General features: G+C 40.1%; 1 protein-coding gene across 1 annotated transcript in view; it reads left to right on the top strand.

Moving 5' to 3' along the window:
• Positions 1–8,134, top strand: part of PUDP (pseudouridine 5'-phosphatase) — an 88,319-nt gene extending 80,185 nt beyond the window's left edge. Inside the window, exon 4 of the mRNA XM_020786967.3 lies at positions 6,732–8,134. Within this exon, the coding sequence (XP_020642626.2) occupies positions 6,732–6,908 (177 nt within the window). The 3' untranslated portion in view covers positions 6,909–8,134. The remainder of the gene's footprint in view (positions 1–6,731) is intronic.
• The last annotated feature ends 9,403 nt before the right edge of the window (positions 8,135–17,537 follow it).

Raw genomic sequence — 17,537 nt, 5'->3', positions numbered from 1 at the left:
GGGAATTCATTAGCATGCAAATATGATTTATGAAAGACTTCAAAAGAATTCATCCTGAGTCATTGGAAGGTATTAAGTCCTGGTTTGTTATTGTTCCACTAAGGCATTATTGGGATGGGTAGATCATTGTTTATTATTACACTGATGGACACTCTGGTAATTAACAAAGCACATATGCTAATGTATTTTTTGTATAGGATTCCTAAGTTAATACATGTGGAACTGGTATTTATTTAATGAACAATGGAGACCATTGAAACAAATTGACTGAAGTTGTGACGCTTAATATAGTAAATTGCAGGGCAGAGTAAACCCACTGAATCAATGGGGATTTAGTGAGTTAACTCCTCCATAAGTCCCATTGATTTAAATGAGCATGTTCTAGTAGGCTTTAGCATTATAAGTCACAAACTGAGTTGAATCAGAGAAGTTAACTTACTAAATCCTCTTTGATTCAGTAGGCCTACTCTAGTGCAATTTACCATGATAAGTAACAAATTTTGGGCATTATGTATTAAGAAATCTATTTTTTGTATTGCATTTTAAATCTCTTATTTCACTAAAAATGTGCTAAAAGTAGCTAACAACGATAAAGGTATTCATAAAGGCTTTCACGGCCGGGATCTAATGTTTGTTGTGGGTTTTTCGGGCTCTCTGGCCATGTTCTGAAGGTTGTTCTTCCTAACGTTTCACCAGTCTCTGTGGCCGGCATCTTCAGAAAACAGCTGTGCTCTGGTGTAGTTTGCTTAGGAGTTGAGTATTTATGGCTGTGAGATAGGCTTTTGTCCTTTGCAGGAGATGGGTGATTAGTGTGTCTTGTTGTGGATGTATTGTTGTGATAAGAAGGAGAGATTATCTGTCACTGTGAGTGATGGGTGTCATTAGCTGGTCTTTTGTGTGTAGCAATCCCAGGTCCTTGTGGCTGGATAGAGGATGTTGACCTTTTGCACACTGTATTTTTCAGAGCTGGGAACCAAGTTTTGTTGAGTTTCAAACTTTCCTCTCGTTTGTTGAAATTCTGCTGGTGCTTGTGGATTTCACTGGCTTCTCTGTGCAGTCTGACGTAATGATTACTGGTGTTGTCCAGTATTTCAGTATTTTGAAACAGAATAGCAAATTTCTACATAGAACATTTTGAAAAACAGGCCCTGAAAAGGACAAACGCTGATCTCACAGCTCTAAATACTCAACTATCCAAACAAACTGCACCAGAGCACAGAAAGAGTTCTGACTCCTGTCCTCTGAAGATGCCGGCCACAGAGACTGGTGAAACGTTAGGAAGAAAAACCTTAAAGAACATGGCCAAACAGCCCAGAAAATCCACAACAACCATCGGATACTGGCCATAAAAGCCTTTGAGAATACAATTTGCATAATACTTTGCAGGATCAGCTCAGACTTGGATGCTGTAGTTGCTGCAGGTCCTGTGAATATAACTATAGCCCCTGCTTTTCCTGTGTTCAAATTTTGCAGCCTGAGGATTTGGACAGAACCCTTGAAGAAGTGACGGCTACCACATGTCTGTTGGACCCCTGCCTTTCCTGGCTTATATAAAAGCTGCCAGAAAGGGACCGGCTGAATGGACAGGAGTGGTGGTGAATGCCTCCTTGCAAGAGGGTAGTATTCCAACATGCCTAAAGGAGGCAACAATAAGACCATTGCCAAAAAAAACTCTGAAGCACTGGATTCCCTCTGAATCACTGTTTGAATGCACTCACCTTAGAGGAAATTGAGTTGAGCATTGTCTTGCTTTCATGTCAACGGCCCCACCCACATGGGTGGTCATATGTTGGACCTGGTCTTTTCCACTAATTGGAGTGAGTGTGGTCTGATGGTGACTGACCTTGTGTCGGTCCCCTTGTCATGGTCAGATCATCACATAATAAAATGTAACCTCTCAGTGGCTCTCCCCCCTTGCAAGGAGCAGGGACCTATTTCTATGGTCCGCCCTCGAAGACTAATGGATCCTGTTGGATTCCAGGACGCCATGAGAGGGGTTAAGGTGGACCTGGCTGGCCCTCCTGTCGAGGCTCTGGTTGACAGCTGGTCTACCGCTGCCACTAGGGCTATAGACATGATCGTGCCTAAACGCCCTCTCCTGTGTAGAGCTCGGCCAGCGCCCTGGTTTAACCAGGATCTTCGAGCGATGAAGCGATTTAGGAGAAGGCTAGAGCATAGGTGGAGGAAGAACCTGACCGATTGCAATTGGATAGCTGTTAGGGTAGCATCTAACCTTTACCTGACTAAGGTAAAGGCTGCTTGTCGAACATACTTTGCTAACCGGATAAGCAAAGCTTCAAATCAGCAGGCGGAATTATTCCGTATAGTGTGTGACCTATCCAGAATTGGTCCGGGCGATGGGCCTCCCCTTAGTTTTTCACCGCACCAATTTGCAGCATTTTAAAAATCTAAAGTGGAGGCCATCTTCCGGGAGCTCTCTCATTTTTTGAATACAGTGAGTCAAGCTGAGATGTCCAGCGCTCCGTCTTGCCCGGTAACTTTCAATTCCTTTCAGCCGGTGATGCCTGATGCTGCGGACAAGGTGCTTGATTGCTGTCGGGCCACCAACTCCTCCCTTGACCCTTGCCCAGCCTGGCTAATCAAAGCAGCCAGGCTGATAACAACAGAATGGGCCACAGCAATAATAATTGGGTCTTTCCCTCAAGGAGACACTCATTAGGCCCATAAGAAAGAAACCTAATATGGCGGTGGACGAAATTGGCAATTACAGGCCCGTTGCCAATGTTTCTTTCATGAGTAAAGTTGTCGAGAGGGTGGTGGCTGACCAGCTTCAGGCCGACTTGGATGAAACAGATGCCCTGGATCCATTTCAGTCGGGCTTCAGGCTGCACCACAGTACAGAGACGGCATTGGTCACCCTGTACGATGACTTGTTGAGGGAAGCTGACAGGGGTAAAATTTCTTTGTTGGTCCTCCTCGACATCTTGGCAGCCTTCTATACCGTTGACCATGGTATCCTCCTGGGGAGGCTCTTTGAGTTGGGAATTGGTGGCTCAGCGCTTGCCTGGCTCCGTTCCTTCTTGGAGGACCGCCCCCAGAGAGTGCAGCATATTTCTCCTACCCTGGCCATGCTGCACTGGATGCCCATTCATTTCCGCATCGACTTCAAAGTTTTAATGCTTACTTATAAGGCCCTAAACAGTTTAGGACCTCGATATTTGGTGGAACGCCTGCTCCCACCAAGATCTACCTGGATCACCCATGCGAGTCAGGAGGTGAGGCTGAGGAGCCTGATGCCGAGAGAGGCCCAGAAGGAAAAGACACGAAATCGGGCCTTCTCGGCGGTGGCTCCTCACCTCTGGAACAGCCTCCCTCCAGAGATTCATGCGGCCCCCATGCTGGGTAATTAAAAACATGGCTGTATATTCAGGCCTTCCCTCCAGCTAATACTTGATTTTTCTTTTTATTTTTCCTTTATTGAATTCTTATTCTGTCTTTGTATTGTATTTGTTATTGTATGATTTATGTAATATGTTGTGTTATTATATTGTTTTATTTTATGTTGGAAGCCGCCTAGAGTGGTCGTATAGACCAGATGGGCGGGGTACAAATCCAATCAATCAATCAATCAATCAATCAATCAATCAATCAATCAATCAATCAATCAATCAATCAATCAATCAATCAATCAATCAATCAATGTGTACTCCAAATAAGCAGATTGCACTATATCCATACAGTAGGCAATGTGTAATGCAGAGTCATAGGTACTATGCTTTTGCAGGGTTCGCCTATAATGCAGTGTTCCTTCCTAAAAGTGGAGGCTTTTTTATGCACTGACTGTGCAGGGGCAGGAGGAATCTTTAATGGTAGGTAGTGTGATTGTTTTTTTTAACAGGCATCTTATTAGTCTCTGATCTATGTCAGTCAGAAGTGTGGCTTTCCTATAGGGAGGACACGTGGCCTGAATGCCTTTGGGTTCTAATCAGCATCCCAAATGTCATTTTCCTTTTCTCTAAGAATTTTGTATGTTGATAATTAGCCACAATGGGCACAATTTGCAGTCTGCAAGGAAAACATTTTTTAAAAAAAGCATTCAAGAAAGAGTCAATTTAAAGTCTGAAAGGAAAATGTCATGTTTGTTAATTCTGATCTGGGACTCAGCTACTTTCATGTATCAATTTTCTGCATCCTTAAGGTATTGCTGACTATTGCATATGAGGTTGTGAAGCAGAAAATGGAAATAAAGTTATCAAAAACAGAATAGCTCTTTAGCATTGCAGAGGTACAAGCAAACATAGTGCCAAGCCAATGAGTATGCAAGATCAAACAGATCATGTGATACTAATTTTATAAAGGCATACCTACCCATCTATTAGTGACTACCATGAAGGGTTTTTTTTTAAAGTTTTTAGTTTAAATGATATACTGATTATATATTATTCCCTTGTGGACATAAAATATGTTTAGCATCTGACAGTAGTCTTTATTGTTTGTTTATTAAAATGCTGCTCTACAGCTTATAAACACAAAAGCAATAACTAATAATTAAAGCACAGTAACCTGCTAAATGCAGCAACCAAAATTCAGGAAATGAAAAAGAAATGGTCAATAAAGTTAAGCCATGAAGAATCAAATGTCCATTTAAAGAGAAATGTCTTTACTTGGAACAAAAAAGAAGAAGAAAGAAAGCCTAACATTTGGTCAGGGAGTTCCGTGTCTGGGCACTGCCACAAAACAGAATAGCCCTTTCATATGTTGCCAACACTTGTGCCAAATGGGCAAGGCAGCTGACCGTAAAGGACAGTGCAAATTTGTTTTGTTTGTAGGGCAGCATACATGTGGAAAAGTCTCAGAACCCCTCAGACCCTCTCATTTGCCTTTCCAGGGGTTTCTGGGCAGGGTACGTGGGCTTAACTCATTATCCTTGGAACAAGGCTGAAATGGACTTGTGGTAGTGCCAGCTAGTGTTTCCAGATACACGAAAGAGCCCACATACATACAGCCACTCTACACACAGACATGGGGAGCAAAGCCAGTAGGCACCTCTTTGTTGAGATATCTACGTCCCTGTTCCCTTTTTCAGGCATTATGTGAAAACAGAGAAAAAATATTCTCATGTGGACTTTTGACAAACATAACTTTCCACCAATGCTTTCATAAAGTTGTTGACCACACACATGTTCTGTTCAGGCATTTTCCAGGAAGTGACTTTGGAGGGGAAAAAAACATATTTTGAGTTGTTGACTGTCTTTAACTGAAGCTTTGTCTGTTCGTACAGGAATGTTCTGTTTCAGATTGCAGCATGTGCCAGAATCTAAATCTCTTACTGTAGAAGGCTGTAAGTGTGTGGTGTGCTTTAGCTGAAATACTTGCTTCATATTTTCATTTTATAAATGTAGAAGTAGCACTTACATTGTTTTATTCTGACCTTTATTTTCTATAGTACTAACACATCATTTCAGACAAACTGCAGACCAAGAGATTGTATTCTGTTATGTGAATATAAAACACTTCCATTAATAACTTAACTGGAGGAGGAGAACATAGGCAAGACAAAGAAATATATTTTATGAACAAAGTGAGCTCATTTAATTTCCAAAATATAGGTCTGATGAATATTTATTGCTTAATAAAGAATATGAATGGCTTAAATAAAATGTTTGTTTTGAAAATTTGCCTCAGACAGGAGATTGAGCAATATATAAGAAAAAGTGTAAAACTATTCTGCCTGTAATATACTTGGCTTTTAATGACAACAGTACTGCATAATTCTCACCATAGCATTGCAGTACTGTTGTAGAAAATAATTTTCTGTTCTTTGTACCAATGTAAATATTTCCAGAGTGACATCTATGCAAACAGTGTATGCTCAATTGCTGTTGTTAATTTTGCATGAGTGTGAAATTACGTTGCCTGGCCACAGTCCTTTGCTCTGTCACATTCATTCCTGCTGTCCCCTTTATTCTTATAAAATAATGAAACAACAGTGAAATAATATCAGGGCAACATATGATCCTGCCTTTTGTTTTTGCCAGTACTGTACTAGACTTTTCCCTTTTTTCTTAAAATCATCCAGAAGCAGTGACTTTCTTTGAAACAAATTTAGTTCCCCTTCTTAAGCACATCTATGATCTTTCTATTCAGCCTACTCCATTTACTGCTGTAGTCCTTGCATACTAAGCCAATAGCAATATCTGTATAATATTAGAATCTTTTGATAGCAGAGAAGTTGGAGCCATCCCAGCAGTTCAAATAGTTAGAACATCAGGGTTTCGTATAATCTGGGGTCTTCTGTTACTGGGAAGTTGGGAGTTAAAAGGCAACAACAAATAACCCCTTAACATACGTCCAGTCCTGGCAAACAAGTCACTAGGACAGTAAATTATTTGGTAAAAACATTAAGGTTGAATAGAATACATCAAACAAAGTGTCAAACTTACTTCCATTCATCTTTGTTGTTGAATTATGCTGTCCATATAATAGTTCTACAACAGTAAATATTGTGCAGTTCTTCACTGTTACTCTCCCCAGACAATGCCTTTGGAGATATTTATTATTTAAAGTCCAAGTGGCACCAACGGTATATTTTCTGCTCTTGACAAGAATTTGTAAATTAAGCATATGGTTAAACTACTTCCTAAGTAAAGCCCTGTTCCAAAGTCTGCCAATTATTTAAGAATTAAAACCAAATAAGGATAGTTATCTGGATACACACTCAGTGGAATTTACTTGTATGGTTTCATTTTATATTTCTTTCTAATCTACAGTGTCTTGTGTTTGAAGATGCTCCCAACGGTGTCACGGCATCCCTGACAGCTGGAATGCAAGTGGTCATGATTCCAGATGAAAACCTGAGCAAAGATCTGAGAAAAGAAGCCACACTGGTGCTTCAGTCCATGAATGATTTCAAACCAGAACTTTTTGGCCTACCACCCTTTGATTGAAAGTCTGCTCCTTTAAAAACCATTTTGATGTCATCACCCTAACTTTTGCCAACTGTTTTAATCACATCCTCAGTGTTCACAATAAAAAAAAATTGATAATAGATTTATTCAGATACGAAGACGCAAGCATCCTTCTCAACGACCTACTTTTTTTTGTGGGGAGAGCAACCCCATATGCTGCCAGACAATTTCACTGTGATCCTATGTTGCTTTCGAAGGAGTCTTTAGTGCCAGACAAATCTTTAGATTTGCATGTAAATACCTATATGTTTCCTGTCTGAAAGGGCTCCAAATTGTATGTGTTGCTCTTATTTGGTATCCCATCCACGTTTCTGCAGTCTTTAGCCTTTGACTTGAATGATCCAGTACAAAAGACTAGAAGATCTCAAGCCTTGTAAGACTGCAGGCAGAACCCTGTTAATTTTTATTTTTGTGCTGTGTCTTTAGGTGCTTTTAAGTAATTGACCTAGTCACATTACACAGGGAATCGCTACCAATCCAGCCATAGATTTCTCTCATTACTGCTCTTTCTTTTCCTAAAACTGATGATGTTCTTCTGCTAACAGGCAATGTGCAGTTGTTTTCACAGGGCTTTTGCCCTTTTGTCTTTCCTTTCATTGCCAGAGATAGAAAGAACATCTCTTGCAAGCTTCAGGGGAAGTCTTTGCTCTTGAGATTCTTCTAAGTGCGGCAGCAATCCTTCCTCCTCCTCCTCTCAGCTTACTGTCTTGCCTGATTAACCCTTCCTGATGAAGTCATGACAGCTTCCTTTGTTCAGATTCAACTCGCTGGATGCTGTTTCCTTTTGCTATTTTCTCTGAGGTTTCCATGTGAATTGTACCTTTTGAGTATGTTCACGGCATATCTAGTGGTGGTATCTTCAGAATTGCCTCTAGAAAACCAAGTTGACTGTACTGTACTGCGCGGCACTGATCCGTGTCCAGATTTGGAGGGGTGGAATTATCTGATGTGAATAAATTTGTTCATTGTAGAAGGTTGCATGTTTTGATTTTGTGTTCTGTAACTGCATAAATTAGTAGAAAACCACATAGAGCAGTGAAAGCCACCTGCTGACTGTTGTGCTTTGATTTCTTTCACATATAGTAGGCATTATACCCCTCTTTCATATACTGAAATCAAAACTCCCTTTCTGTTGTCACTTCTCTATTTATGTTGTGGTCTCTTAAAATTACTACAGAAATAAACATGTTTTCTTTAATAATGTTCACTTATTTCCCCTCTTCTTTTGCTGCTGCCACCAACCTTTACCTGATCCTCTCTCTCTCTCTCTCTCTCTCTCTCTCTCTCTCTCTCTCTCTCTCTGTGTGTGTGTGTGTGTGTGTGTGTGCGCGCGTGCACGTGTGCGTGTGCGTGCGCCTTTGCCCCTTTGTTCAGGCCTTTATAACACCTCCCATATAGCCAGCCCTCAGGTATTCAACTCAGCACCACTCAGCTTGAACAGAACTAGCAAGTATTTATTAAAATAGAGGTGACAAGTGAATGTTATCCAGCTCACGTCTTCATCCTTTCTATCACTTCTCCCTCTCTCAGACTCAAAGCTCTTTAAAAAACCTCACTCCATATAGGTCTCTCAGACTCCAGACTGATCTAATAGAGACTCTAGACTGATCTCTCTTTCCAGATTTACAGTCTCTCTCACACATACACTTCTCCTCCTTATCTAGTTTCTTTCCCAGACAATCAAAACTGCCTCCATGTTCTCAGATAATTTCTTAAGTCTGCAGAGGTATGTTATATAAAAGAAAGAGAGGAGTATAGATATTAAGAGATTGAAATCATGTGGTGTGCGTACTGTATTTAGGCCTTGGAAAAATTATTTTTTCAAATGCCCACTATAGATCATCCTGGCCAGGATTCTGGGAGTTTAAAAATGTACCTGCTTGTCATTCTGACATACAGACACACACCTTCTGACTGGAAGACAATACTTTCTCCTAACTCAGTATCAGTAAGTAAAAAAGAATTTTGATGACAACACCTCTTTGTGCTAAAAAGGACTGCACTCGGGAGGGTATGTATATCTGTATGTCTTCTTTAAAGCAGAAATGCAAAAAAAAAAAGTATGCACAGCCTATTTTGACTCAGGACTGCGTTCTAAGCAAAGTTGGTGAATTGTGTTTTACTTTGAGAGAAATATCTTGATCAGTCTTCTGCACTCATAGCCTTCTCTCCCAATCCTTTTCTGACATAAAGAAAAACCAGAATACTTGCCTGATTACTTGGGAGAGAAAGAAAAATAAAGGAGCAAGGCATTCATGAAATGGGTGCCAAGTGGATAATTCAAATGTAAACGTTCCCAGTGTAGAAGAGCATTCCTTTCTAACTATATGGATGACAAAATCTCAGCAAAAAAAGAGTTTCTTCTTTAAAAGGTGTATGTGTGGGGGGGGGGGAGGTACCAGCAAGAATAACTGCAGTTTTGGGGTGCAACGAAATATTCCTTGCATGTAAGGTTGTTTACACAAAACATAAATAAGCTTTAAAATGGCCTTAGCAGCTATATATCAATTAAGGGGAACAGACAAAACTCCAGATGTGTTTAGGAACAATTGAGATTCCTTTTATTGAATTTTGCAAGAGTAATTTGATGTGTTTTGGCACACACATTTCTTTTCAATTTATGAGTGTGCCATTTTTACCATGGGGTATACAATAGAATGATGGGCTATTTATTACCTGGGAGATCCAGACTGTAGTCCCCAATGAGCCATGAAACCTGTTGGTGACCTTGATGAGCAAGTCACTCTTTCACAGCCCCTTGGGGTTTCTGAGGTAATAAAGTGAGGGGGGGAAAGCAATATATGACACTTTAAGCTCTTTGGAGGGGAAATGGAATTTTTATAATAATCTTAATAATCATAACATTGACACATTAGTTATTATTAGTATTTTTTTAAAAAGTTTCACTCATGTGTCTTCAGGGCTGGGTTTTTTTGTTTTTTTTTGTATCATGTTTCTACTTTCTCCCTCTACTTTCTTCTGGTTGGTTAAGAACAGCCACTATTCTCATTTGGTGAAGGGGCAGCATGTGGGAAACTGGTTTTGTGTATAACTCCACTCATATAAATATTCTATATAAAACCTATGAGCTTTAATATTCTGTTTCTATTCACAAAAGTTAAATCACACTTTCTTCCATTGGCAAATGTCACTTCATCTGAGGAGAGCTTTCAAGTGTAAATCCCCTTTGGGATCTGTTTCAGTCATAATTGCTCGATTTCAACTGGGGAGTTTTTAGCTGGAACAAACCTTGACAAGTTGCAATTAGTAACTTTTTCAAAGTATATTTACTACCTAATTTGACTGGGAATGAAAGAACCCTATCACAGCACATTTGCAAACTTGTCCCAAAGGGAAGTTAACAGAATGCTAGAAATCTTAAGGTAGTGCATGCTTCCTTTGATAAGTATTAGGTAGATATAACAAGGTGTTTCACAACGTCAATGTGCTCTAAACCACTGGTTCTTAACCTTGGGTTACTCAGGAGTTTTGGACTGCAACTCTCAGAAGCCTTCACCACCAACTGTGCTGGCTGGGGTTTCTTGGAGTTGCAGTTCAAAAACATCCGAATAACAAAGGTTAAGAACCACTGCTCTAAACCCTTGAAACCAACTTATCTCTTTTAAAATTGGCATACGCAAGCCAGGTAGGAAGGAATCTCTTGCTCAGAACACCATCCGCTCTAGAGAACTGCTTTTCTTAGCCCTTTAATATTAATAAACAACCTTCTCTTGTTGATTGAAAGATCCCTATCTGATTCCTAATTAAAGAAAGACATTACTTGGATATTTGAGAATCTTGTTTTCCTGTACCAGAATTCTAGCCTGTAGCGCTGAGCCACCTGATTACATCACTATAGAAGCATGACAGCCTAGAAAAACAGAAGTGTAATGATGTAGCAGTATTTCTTGTGCTTTTGGTTGATTACATCAGCTAGAATGATAACTGAGAAGATGCTCCTCTCTATTTGACTTTAAACAAAACAAGAATTCCTCAAGCATATTGCAAGTTCTTATGGATGCTATACTTCTGTTCATAACAGAGTACATAATTAATAGTGTAATTAATCCCAGACAGATAAAAATAGGGTGTTATGTGTCCATGCTGTGTTGTTGTAAGCCTGCCCTTACTCACAAAGCAGGAGGTCTACTATCCATGGATCATGCATTAGTTCAATCAGAATAAATTAATTGCCTTCACAACTTGGAGCAGGCAAAGGGGAGATAGTTGACAGTCAATTCCTCAAAGGTTCTGGGAAGCTAGACAGATAGCAGGGAATAACAGGCAGGAGTTGAACTTACAGTTGCCTCCCACAAAGGCTCTTCTGGCAGCACATACAGTATTTATAGCTGCATATAATCTCCCCTGCATCCAGCAGCTTGTAATTGTTTTCACAGCCTGGACACACCGGCTGTACTTTAGTTTTGGACTTTTCAACCTACACCTGTTCCCAAGACAACTGGGCCTCATATCTGCTGCATTCTCTTCATCTTCTAGTATTCCCCTGTCTATTGTGCTGCTTCTGGAACAACACTTACCATTGGGGCATTGAAATCCCCTTTCATACTGGGTTCCTCCAGCTTGCATGAGATCTTCCCATTCTGTTGAAGCTAACTCAGGAAAATGATGCATGGCACTAGACTAGAGCTCTGGAATCAACAAGAGTTCACATAATTTAATGTCCCATTCAGTCAATTGGTCTAATCTAATGGTACTCATAACTTAATTTAGCCCAATATGATGTGTTCTAAATCAAAAGAGTAATGGTGTTGTAGGGTTCAAGGTACAAGGTATAAATGGGTGAAGATATTGCTGATATAAAATAACCCATGAGAACATGATCATGTGTTTGGATTGATCTACATTTCAATCTACTTATTGAATCAATAGAGCAATCCTTCTCTTTTAGAGTAGTGTTGAGAATCTTAGCCCTCTAGTTCTAGCTTTCTTTTGGTCTACAACTGACATCAGTCTTAGTCAGCATAATCATGTTGTGATCCCATAGATGTTGAAAGCCACAATGTCAGTTACCAATCAAGGAGGGAAGGCAGGAGTAAGGGAAGGAAGGAAGGAAATGTTTTTATTTCCCCATTTGTTTGATTTTGCCTAACAATTCTACCATTTTCCCATAAAGAATAGTTCAGAGAGTAATCTGTTATAGTCACCCTCCATAATGAAAGCTGATACTTCTTAAACTATCATAATCATCAGAAACATCACCACCATATATGCTTCATGTGATGCAAATTTAGGAAAACACCATGTTCCTTCAGATGGCATAAAATATTTCACTGAGAAAGCACAGCATCCAAAAACATTTAGTCCTTCTAAGTAATTTCAGTTTAGCCCTTTTGACCCTTGCCCTGCAGTGGTTTAAACTTAGAATCTTAGGCGTATGAGTGAACTGATGGTGTATAACACCAAATCTTCAGCTTCATGAAAGATCAAGAGCATCTAAGAGCAGCACAGTGTTTTATTTTTTTGTCTTTAAATAGCCTAACATAAATCTGTTTCTAGAGCCTGCCCTATCACAATAAGGCAAAGGAGCTATCTGTAATGTCTGTAGGGAGCTTGAATATTTCATTCTAAAGATCAGTAAACTTATCTGCCTAGATATTCACCAGGATTTCTTTCTTTTATTTGATCATGTGTCTATTCAGACTTTCCCCTTAGATTATTACTGCGTAACACCCACAAGTTCCCCCCCTTTCCCAGTGTATTTTCTTAACCACACAATGAGGTAGGCTAAACTGGGAAATAGCCACTTAATTAAAGAACACTCAGTGAATTGGATATCTCAGCCTTTCTCCCCCGCCTTGTCCAATATTCTTTGTTACAAGGCAACATTAGTTTTACTTGGTTTAAGGTCAATGAAATTATGGATAAATAAGATGAGAAGGTGCAATAAATATTTTCAAAAATCCGATCTCATATGTGCCCTGAACAAAAATGTACTTTGGATGTATATTAATAGAAATCCCCTTTTAATCCGAAATCATGGTTTTGTGTTTCAACAGATTTTCTTTTTCTTCTCTAGATCCAGGATATACAGTACACTTCATAAAGCTCACAAAATCCGGTGTTGCCGTCCTTAGCATCCATATCTTATAAGAAGTGCCATAAGCTCTTATTATTGTCCCTGAGCACATTCTGTAGCTGTCTCTGTTGTATATGATGTGCAAAAGGCCAGGTGGTGACATTATTATACTATGTCAACTTGAGACATTGCTATGGGGGAGCAGGGGGTGGGTAGATTGTTGAGGCTGCAACAGGGAAATCCAGGTTAAAATCTCTGCTCAGCTATGAAGGATAATGTAGGTGGCCTTGCTGGGTCAGTATCTTTTGACACAGATTGCTCTTAGAGAAAATACATCCTGTTCACACTGTTCATCATAACATCTCGGTGATGAAGCAGAATACAAACCTAATATATAAGCACAGTATGCCATCAAAAGGTCTCTAAATTTGGGATGGGGATACCCTTTTGTGGCTCTTCCACCCATTTGAGTACATGTGTGCCAATAAAAAAAAGGCAAAGTTGCCTGCCACTGTTCTTCACCAAGCTCATCTGTTCTAGGACAGAGTTCAATAGCTAGCCTCTGAATTTAATTTCACATTTCAAAAGAGACTGCAAAGAAGGAACCCTGGGGGAGATAAGAAAAGGTCAGAAACATATATATACTTTTACCAATGAACCATTAGTGATGAGGGTACAGACCGAAGATCTTCCTGTGCATTCTTAGAGATCGCACATTTGTAGAAACAACCTACAGGACCGTTGTTGATGTTCATCTGCTGCATCTCCAGGGCCCGTCTATGTCTATTACAAGATATTTCTGCCCACTGAGGAATTATATTTTTCAGTGCTTGATCCAGCAAGCATTATGAGTATCTGGCTGACTGACATTCTGCTGGGTTTTTTTCCCTTCAAAGGTGCACTTAAATTCCCTGCAAACAATATATGTTTGTATAATATGAAATGTATCTTTGTCACAATCAGAATTTTTTATCCTCAGAAATGACCTGGTGACAATTAACATGGCCTTTTTAAAATGGAGGACCAATTTAATTATATGGCGGAAATAGTTTCTCGCTCTATTGTTCTGTGTTCTTTCGAAAAGTTTGCTGAAAGTTTTATAAAATCAGATCCCCTGTGTATTACACAGACCTGGAAGTTTGGAACTGTTTCATAACTGTATATGATAGACAAGGACTTTCAAATCCAAAATGTGATTCAGCATATTGGAATATGCCGTGATTCCATATTTGCCCAACAGCTTTCTCCAGTCTAATCAAAAGACTATTTCTCTGAAGGAATTGGAAAATTTAGACAAGAATATATAATTGAAAATGCTCAGAGAAAAGTGTTTCATGTATAATAAAACTAGGAAGCAATATTAAAAGAGCTGATATTGAGTAGACTCATAATGACTAGGTGGGGGCTGTTAAAGATGTTCCCTCTTGTTATGTTTAATCTATTTATGGAAGATTAATGAAGTAAGTAAGTTAGTAAATGATGGTAACTACAGAAAAGGGGGAAAAGCATCAAGACTTTCTCCATGTAATTAATTTCATTTTCAGAACTATGGTCTAAAATAATATAATAAAAAAAAGATATTAGTGACAACTAGGTGGTACCATATATTAAGAAAGTAAGACCTTGGGGCATAAAAAATATGAAATTCAGTTGCTGGAAGTCTTCCATGCTTTTGTGAGCCTGGGAAGCTAACCTTGCAGGACTAGGTCAGGGTGGAAGTGGAGAGTTTATACCTTCGTCTCATCTCTTGCTATTGAACACTTCCAAGGAAGGGCTGGGGAACAGACACTTCCATGCTTATCTTTATCAAAGGATATATCAAAGCTGCCCCTGAAATGACACTAATGCCTTATCTGTAACTCAGACTTGAAAGTACTCAGTCTGCTTCCTTCTTTTGCAGGTATGCAGATTTGGGCAGTGGGGATGGTTTCAAGTCAGGAAGCCACTTTTTTGACCTGACTGAACATGAAAAGGATTGAAGATACTGTATTTGCCAGTGTAGAAGACAACTTTTTTGGCCCAAAAAACATGCCTCCAAATGGGTGGGTTGTCTTGTACACCGGGTGCACTTCATTTGGGCCAGGAAGGAGCTGCCGGCGCTGCAGCCACCATTGAGTGAGTGATTGTGCTGGCTGGAGAGGAAGGCAGGCAGGCAGGTGGTCAGTCCGGATGGAGGGAGGGAGGGAAGCAGAGCCGGCCATGCCTGAGCGGCCAGAGCCCGCCACCCCGCACCGCTGAGCCTGCTCACCCACGCGCCACCGGAGAACTGCTTCTCCTTCCCCTCTTCCTCCTCCTCCGCCCGCTTCCCTTCTTGCCCTCGCAGCTGAGCCAGCTCGCCCGCGCACCACTGGAGAGCTGCTTCTCCTTCCCCTCCACCTCCTTCGCCGCCCGCCCACCCGCTTGCTTCCCTTTCCTTCTCGCCCTCCTCGTTGCCGGTCGTGAACTCTATATTTTGAGTGGAAATGTTGGGGGGGTCGTCTAATACGCCCAGTCACCTTGTATGCTGGCAAATACTGTAACTCAGCAACAGGTGCTTAATGGCTCATTCACTTTTATAAAAAGAATTAGGGAAATTAGTTAGCCTAGCATATCTTTGAAGAAAACCAGGCTTCACTCCCTGGCTGGAGAACCTGAGTATGCTTGCTAGCCTATGAAGCTGTATATGCCCAAAAATACATTATCTCTCCACTCAGTGTGAATATAGATAGGGTAGATTATCTTTATTATTTTCCAGTGTGTTTTGTGTCTAAGTGCTTGAAAGCCTGCTTACACTATGCTCCTGTGTTTTGAAAGGCTGTGTTGTTGTGTGTTGTTGGGTTTTTTTTTTTGCCATTTTGAACTTTCAACCTTTAACCTTTTTAAATTTTCCTCCATTTTTTCTTTAAAAAAACAAAACAAAACTACAAAACATCCTTTCAAGTAAATGGTTTCTTTTTGACCTAGAGTATTGAAGGTACTAAAACTAGTCCTAGCTTCATCTAGCTATAGGGTTTTTTGTTTGTTTGTTTGTTTGTTTGTATTTATATATTTATTTATTTGCAGCATTTGTGTGTGGGAGTGATGGAAGCTAGGTTGGCTAGTTCTCTTGTTCTCAGTGTCTAGCCTTGGGAGTTTCCTTTTTTGTGTTAAACTCCACAGAACACCTCAGAGTCTGGGAGACTGAACAGGCCATGAGGGAATGAGACAGTTCCAGCCAAACATCCATGTTCTCCAGCAAATCTGATTCTTCCTCGGTGCCCCCACCGCAGGATGAGTGATAGTGGTGTGATTAGGTGATTATGAGAAAAGGAGCTTGATTTGGGAACCATGGCACCAGAGACACCTATACGGGGATCAAGTTAAATAAATAATAGCACTGAAATATGTGTAAAAGAATTTTTAAAAATGAAGGAACCTGGTGGCAGAAAGAGTACCTCTTTCTCAGGAGAAAAAAGAAAATGTACAAAAACGTGTATAAAGAGTACAACAACACATAGATGTGAATTATCACTAAAGACACCTCATGAAAGCAGAAAAATGGATAACATTTGAGGCATCATGAGAAGAATATGTCAAGTGTCTGGAAAAAAACAAAAAAAGAGATATTTTGGGCAGAATTAAATTGGGACTAGGACTCTGAAGAAGAGACCATCAGCCATGATTGGGCATATGTTTGAAGAGACTGAGCATTAGTCCAAGGTAAAGTTACATGGAAGAAACCAGACAACCAAACAAGACTGAGAGAAAAGCATAGATTAAATTAAATAAAACAAGTTAAAGAGAGGAGGTAAGATTAAGGCATCAGTGAAGCTTAAAAAAAATTGTGCTGGATGGACACAGGCATCAACATCTGAGCTACAGAAGTTAATTACTTTAGTCTTTGAAATTGAAAGCATGTATTCTTAGTGTGGGGGGATAGTTACTGCCTGGGAACCTTTTGTAAGTTGCTTTCAGCAACCTAGAGGAAGAAAAACACTTTGCACACATGAACAGTCCACTGATGTGCCCCCAACTCTTTAAGTAGAAATAGGCACGTGCTAATTTGTTCCGCTTTCTCTCTTGAATCCCCAACAACCTGTCCCTGCAATTCTCCCTATATTCAAGCTGAACATCTGCAGTTGGGATACTGATGTATTTGTGTATACTCCCTGTGTGATTTAGAATCCTAATAGCACAGGGCTAAATCACTCAGAATGTCTATGTGAGCATAGCAGGCTGCCTGCTCTAGACACTCAGCTCAGATGTGTGTGAAGAGCTGGAAAGATACATAATCAAAAATGGGAACATATCAGAGAGAGACGGAAGATAAAGTGGTATGTCTTCTCATTACGTAGTGGGGGGACAACTGAGGAGGAGTGAGTGGCCAGGGTTATCTTCTCCTTTTTGTCTTTCTACATGTAGACATTTATATAGAAACTTTAACAACTTGGCCATCTTATCTTGTTCCGCGGCTGCGCCAATGCACATGCGATTTTCTTGCAGGAAAAAAATGTGGTTTTTTTCAAGAGGTACCAAGCAAAGACTGGCAAGTACAATATCAAATTGCATATCTGAATGAACACATACTGTATGTACATTTTCGTGCACCCACC

Source organism: Pogona vitticeps, chromosome 3, assembly GCF_051106095.1.
Source record: "Pogona vitticeps strain Pit_001003342236 chromosome 3, PviZW2.1, whole genome shotgun sequence".
Lineage (NCBI taxonomy): Eukaryota > Metazoa > Chordata > Lepidosauria > Squamata > Agamidae > Pogona > Pogona vitticeps.
This window is presented reverse-complemented; position numbering and strand designations above follow the sequence as displayed.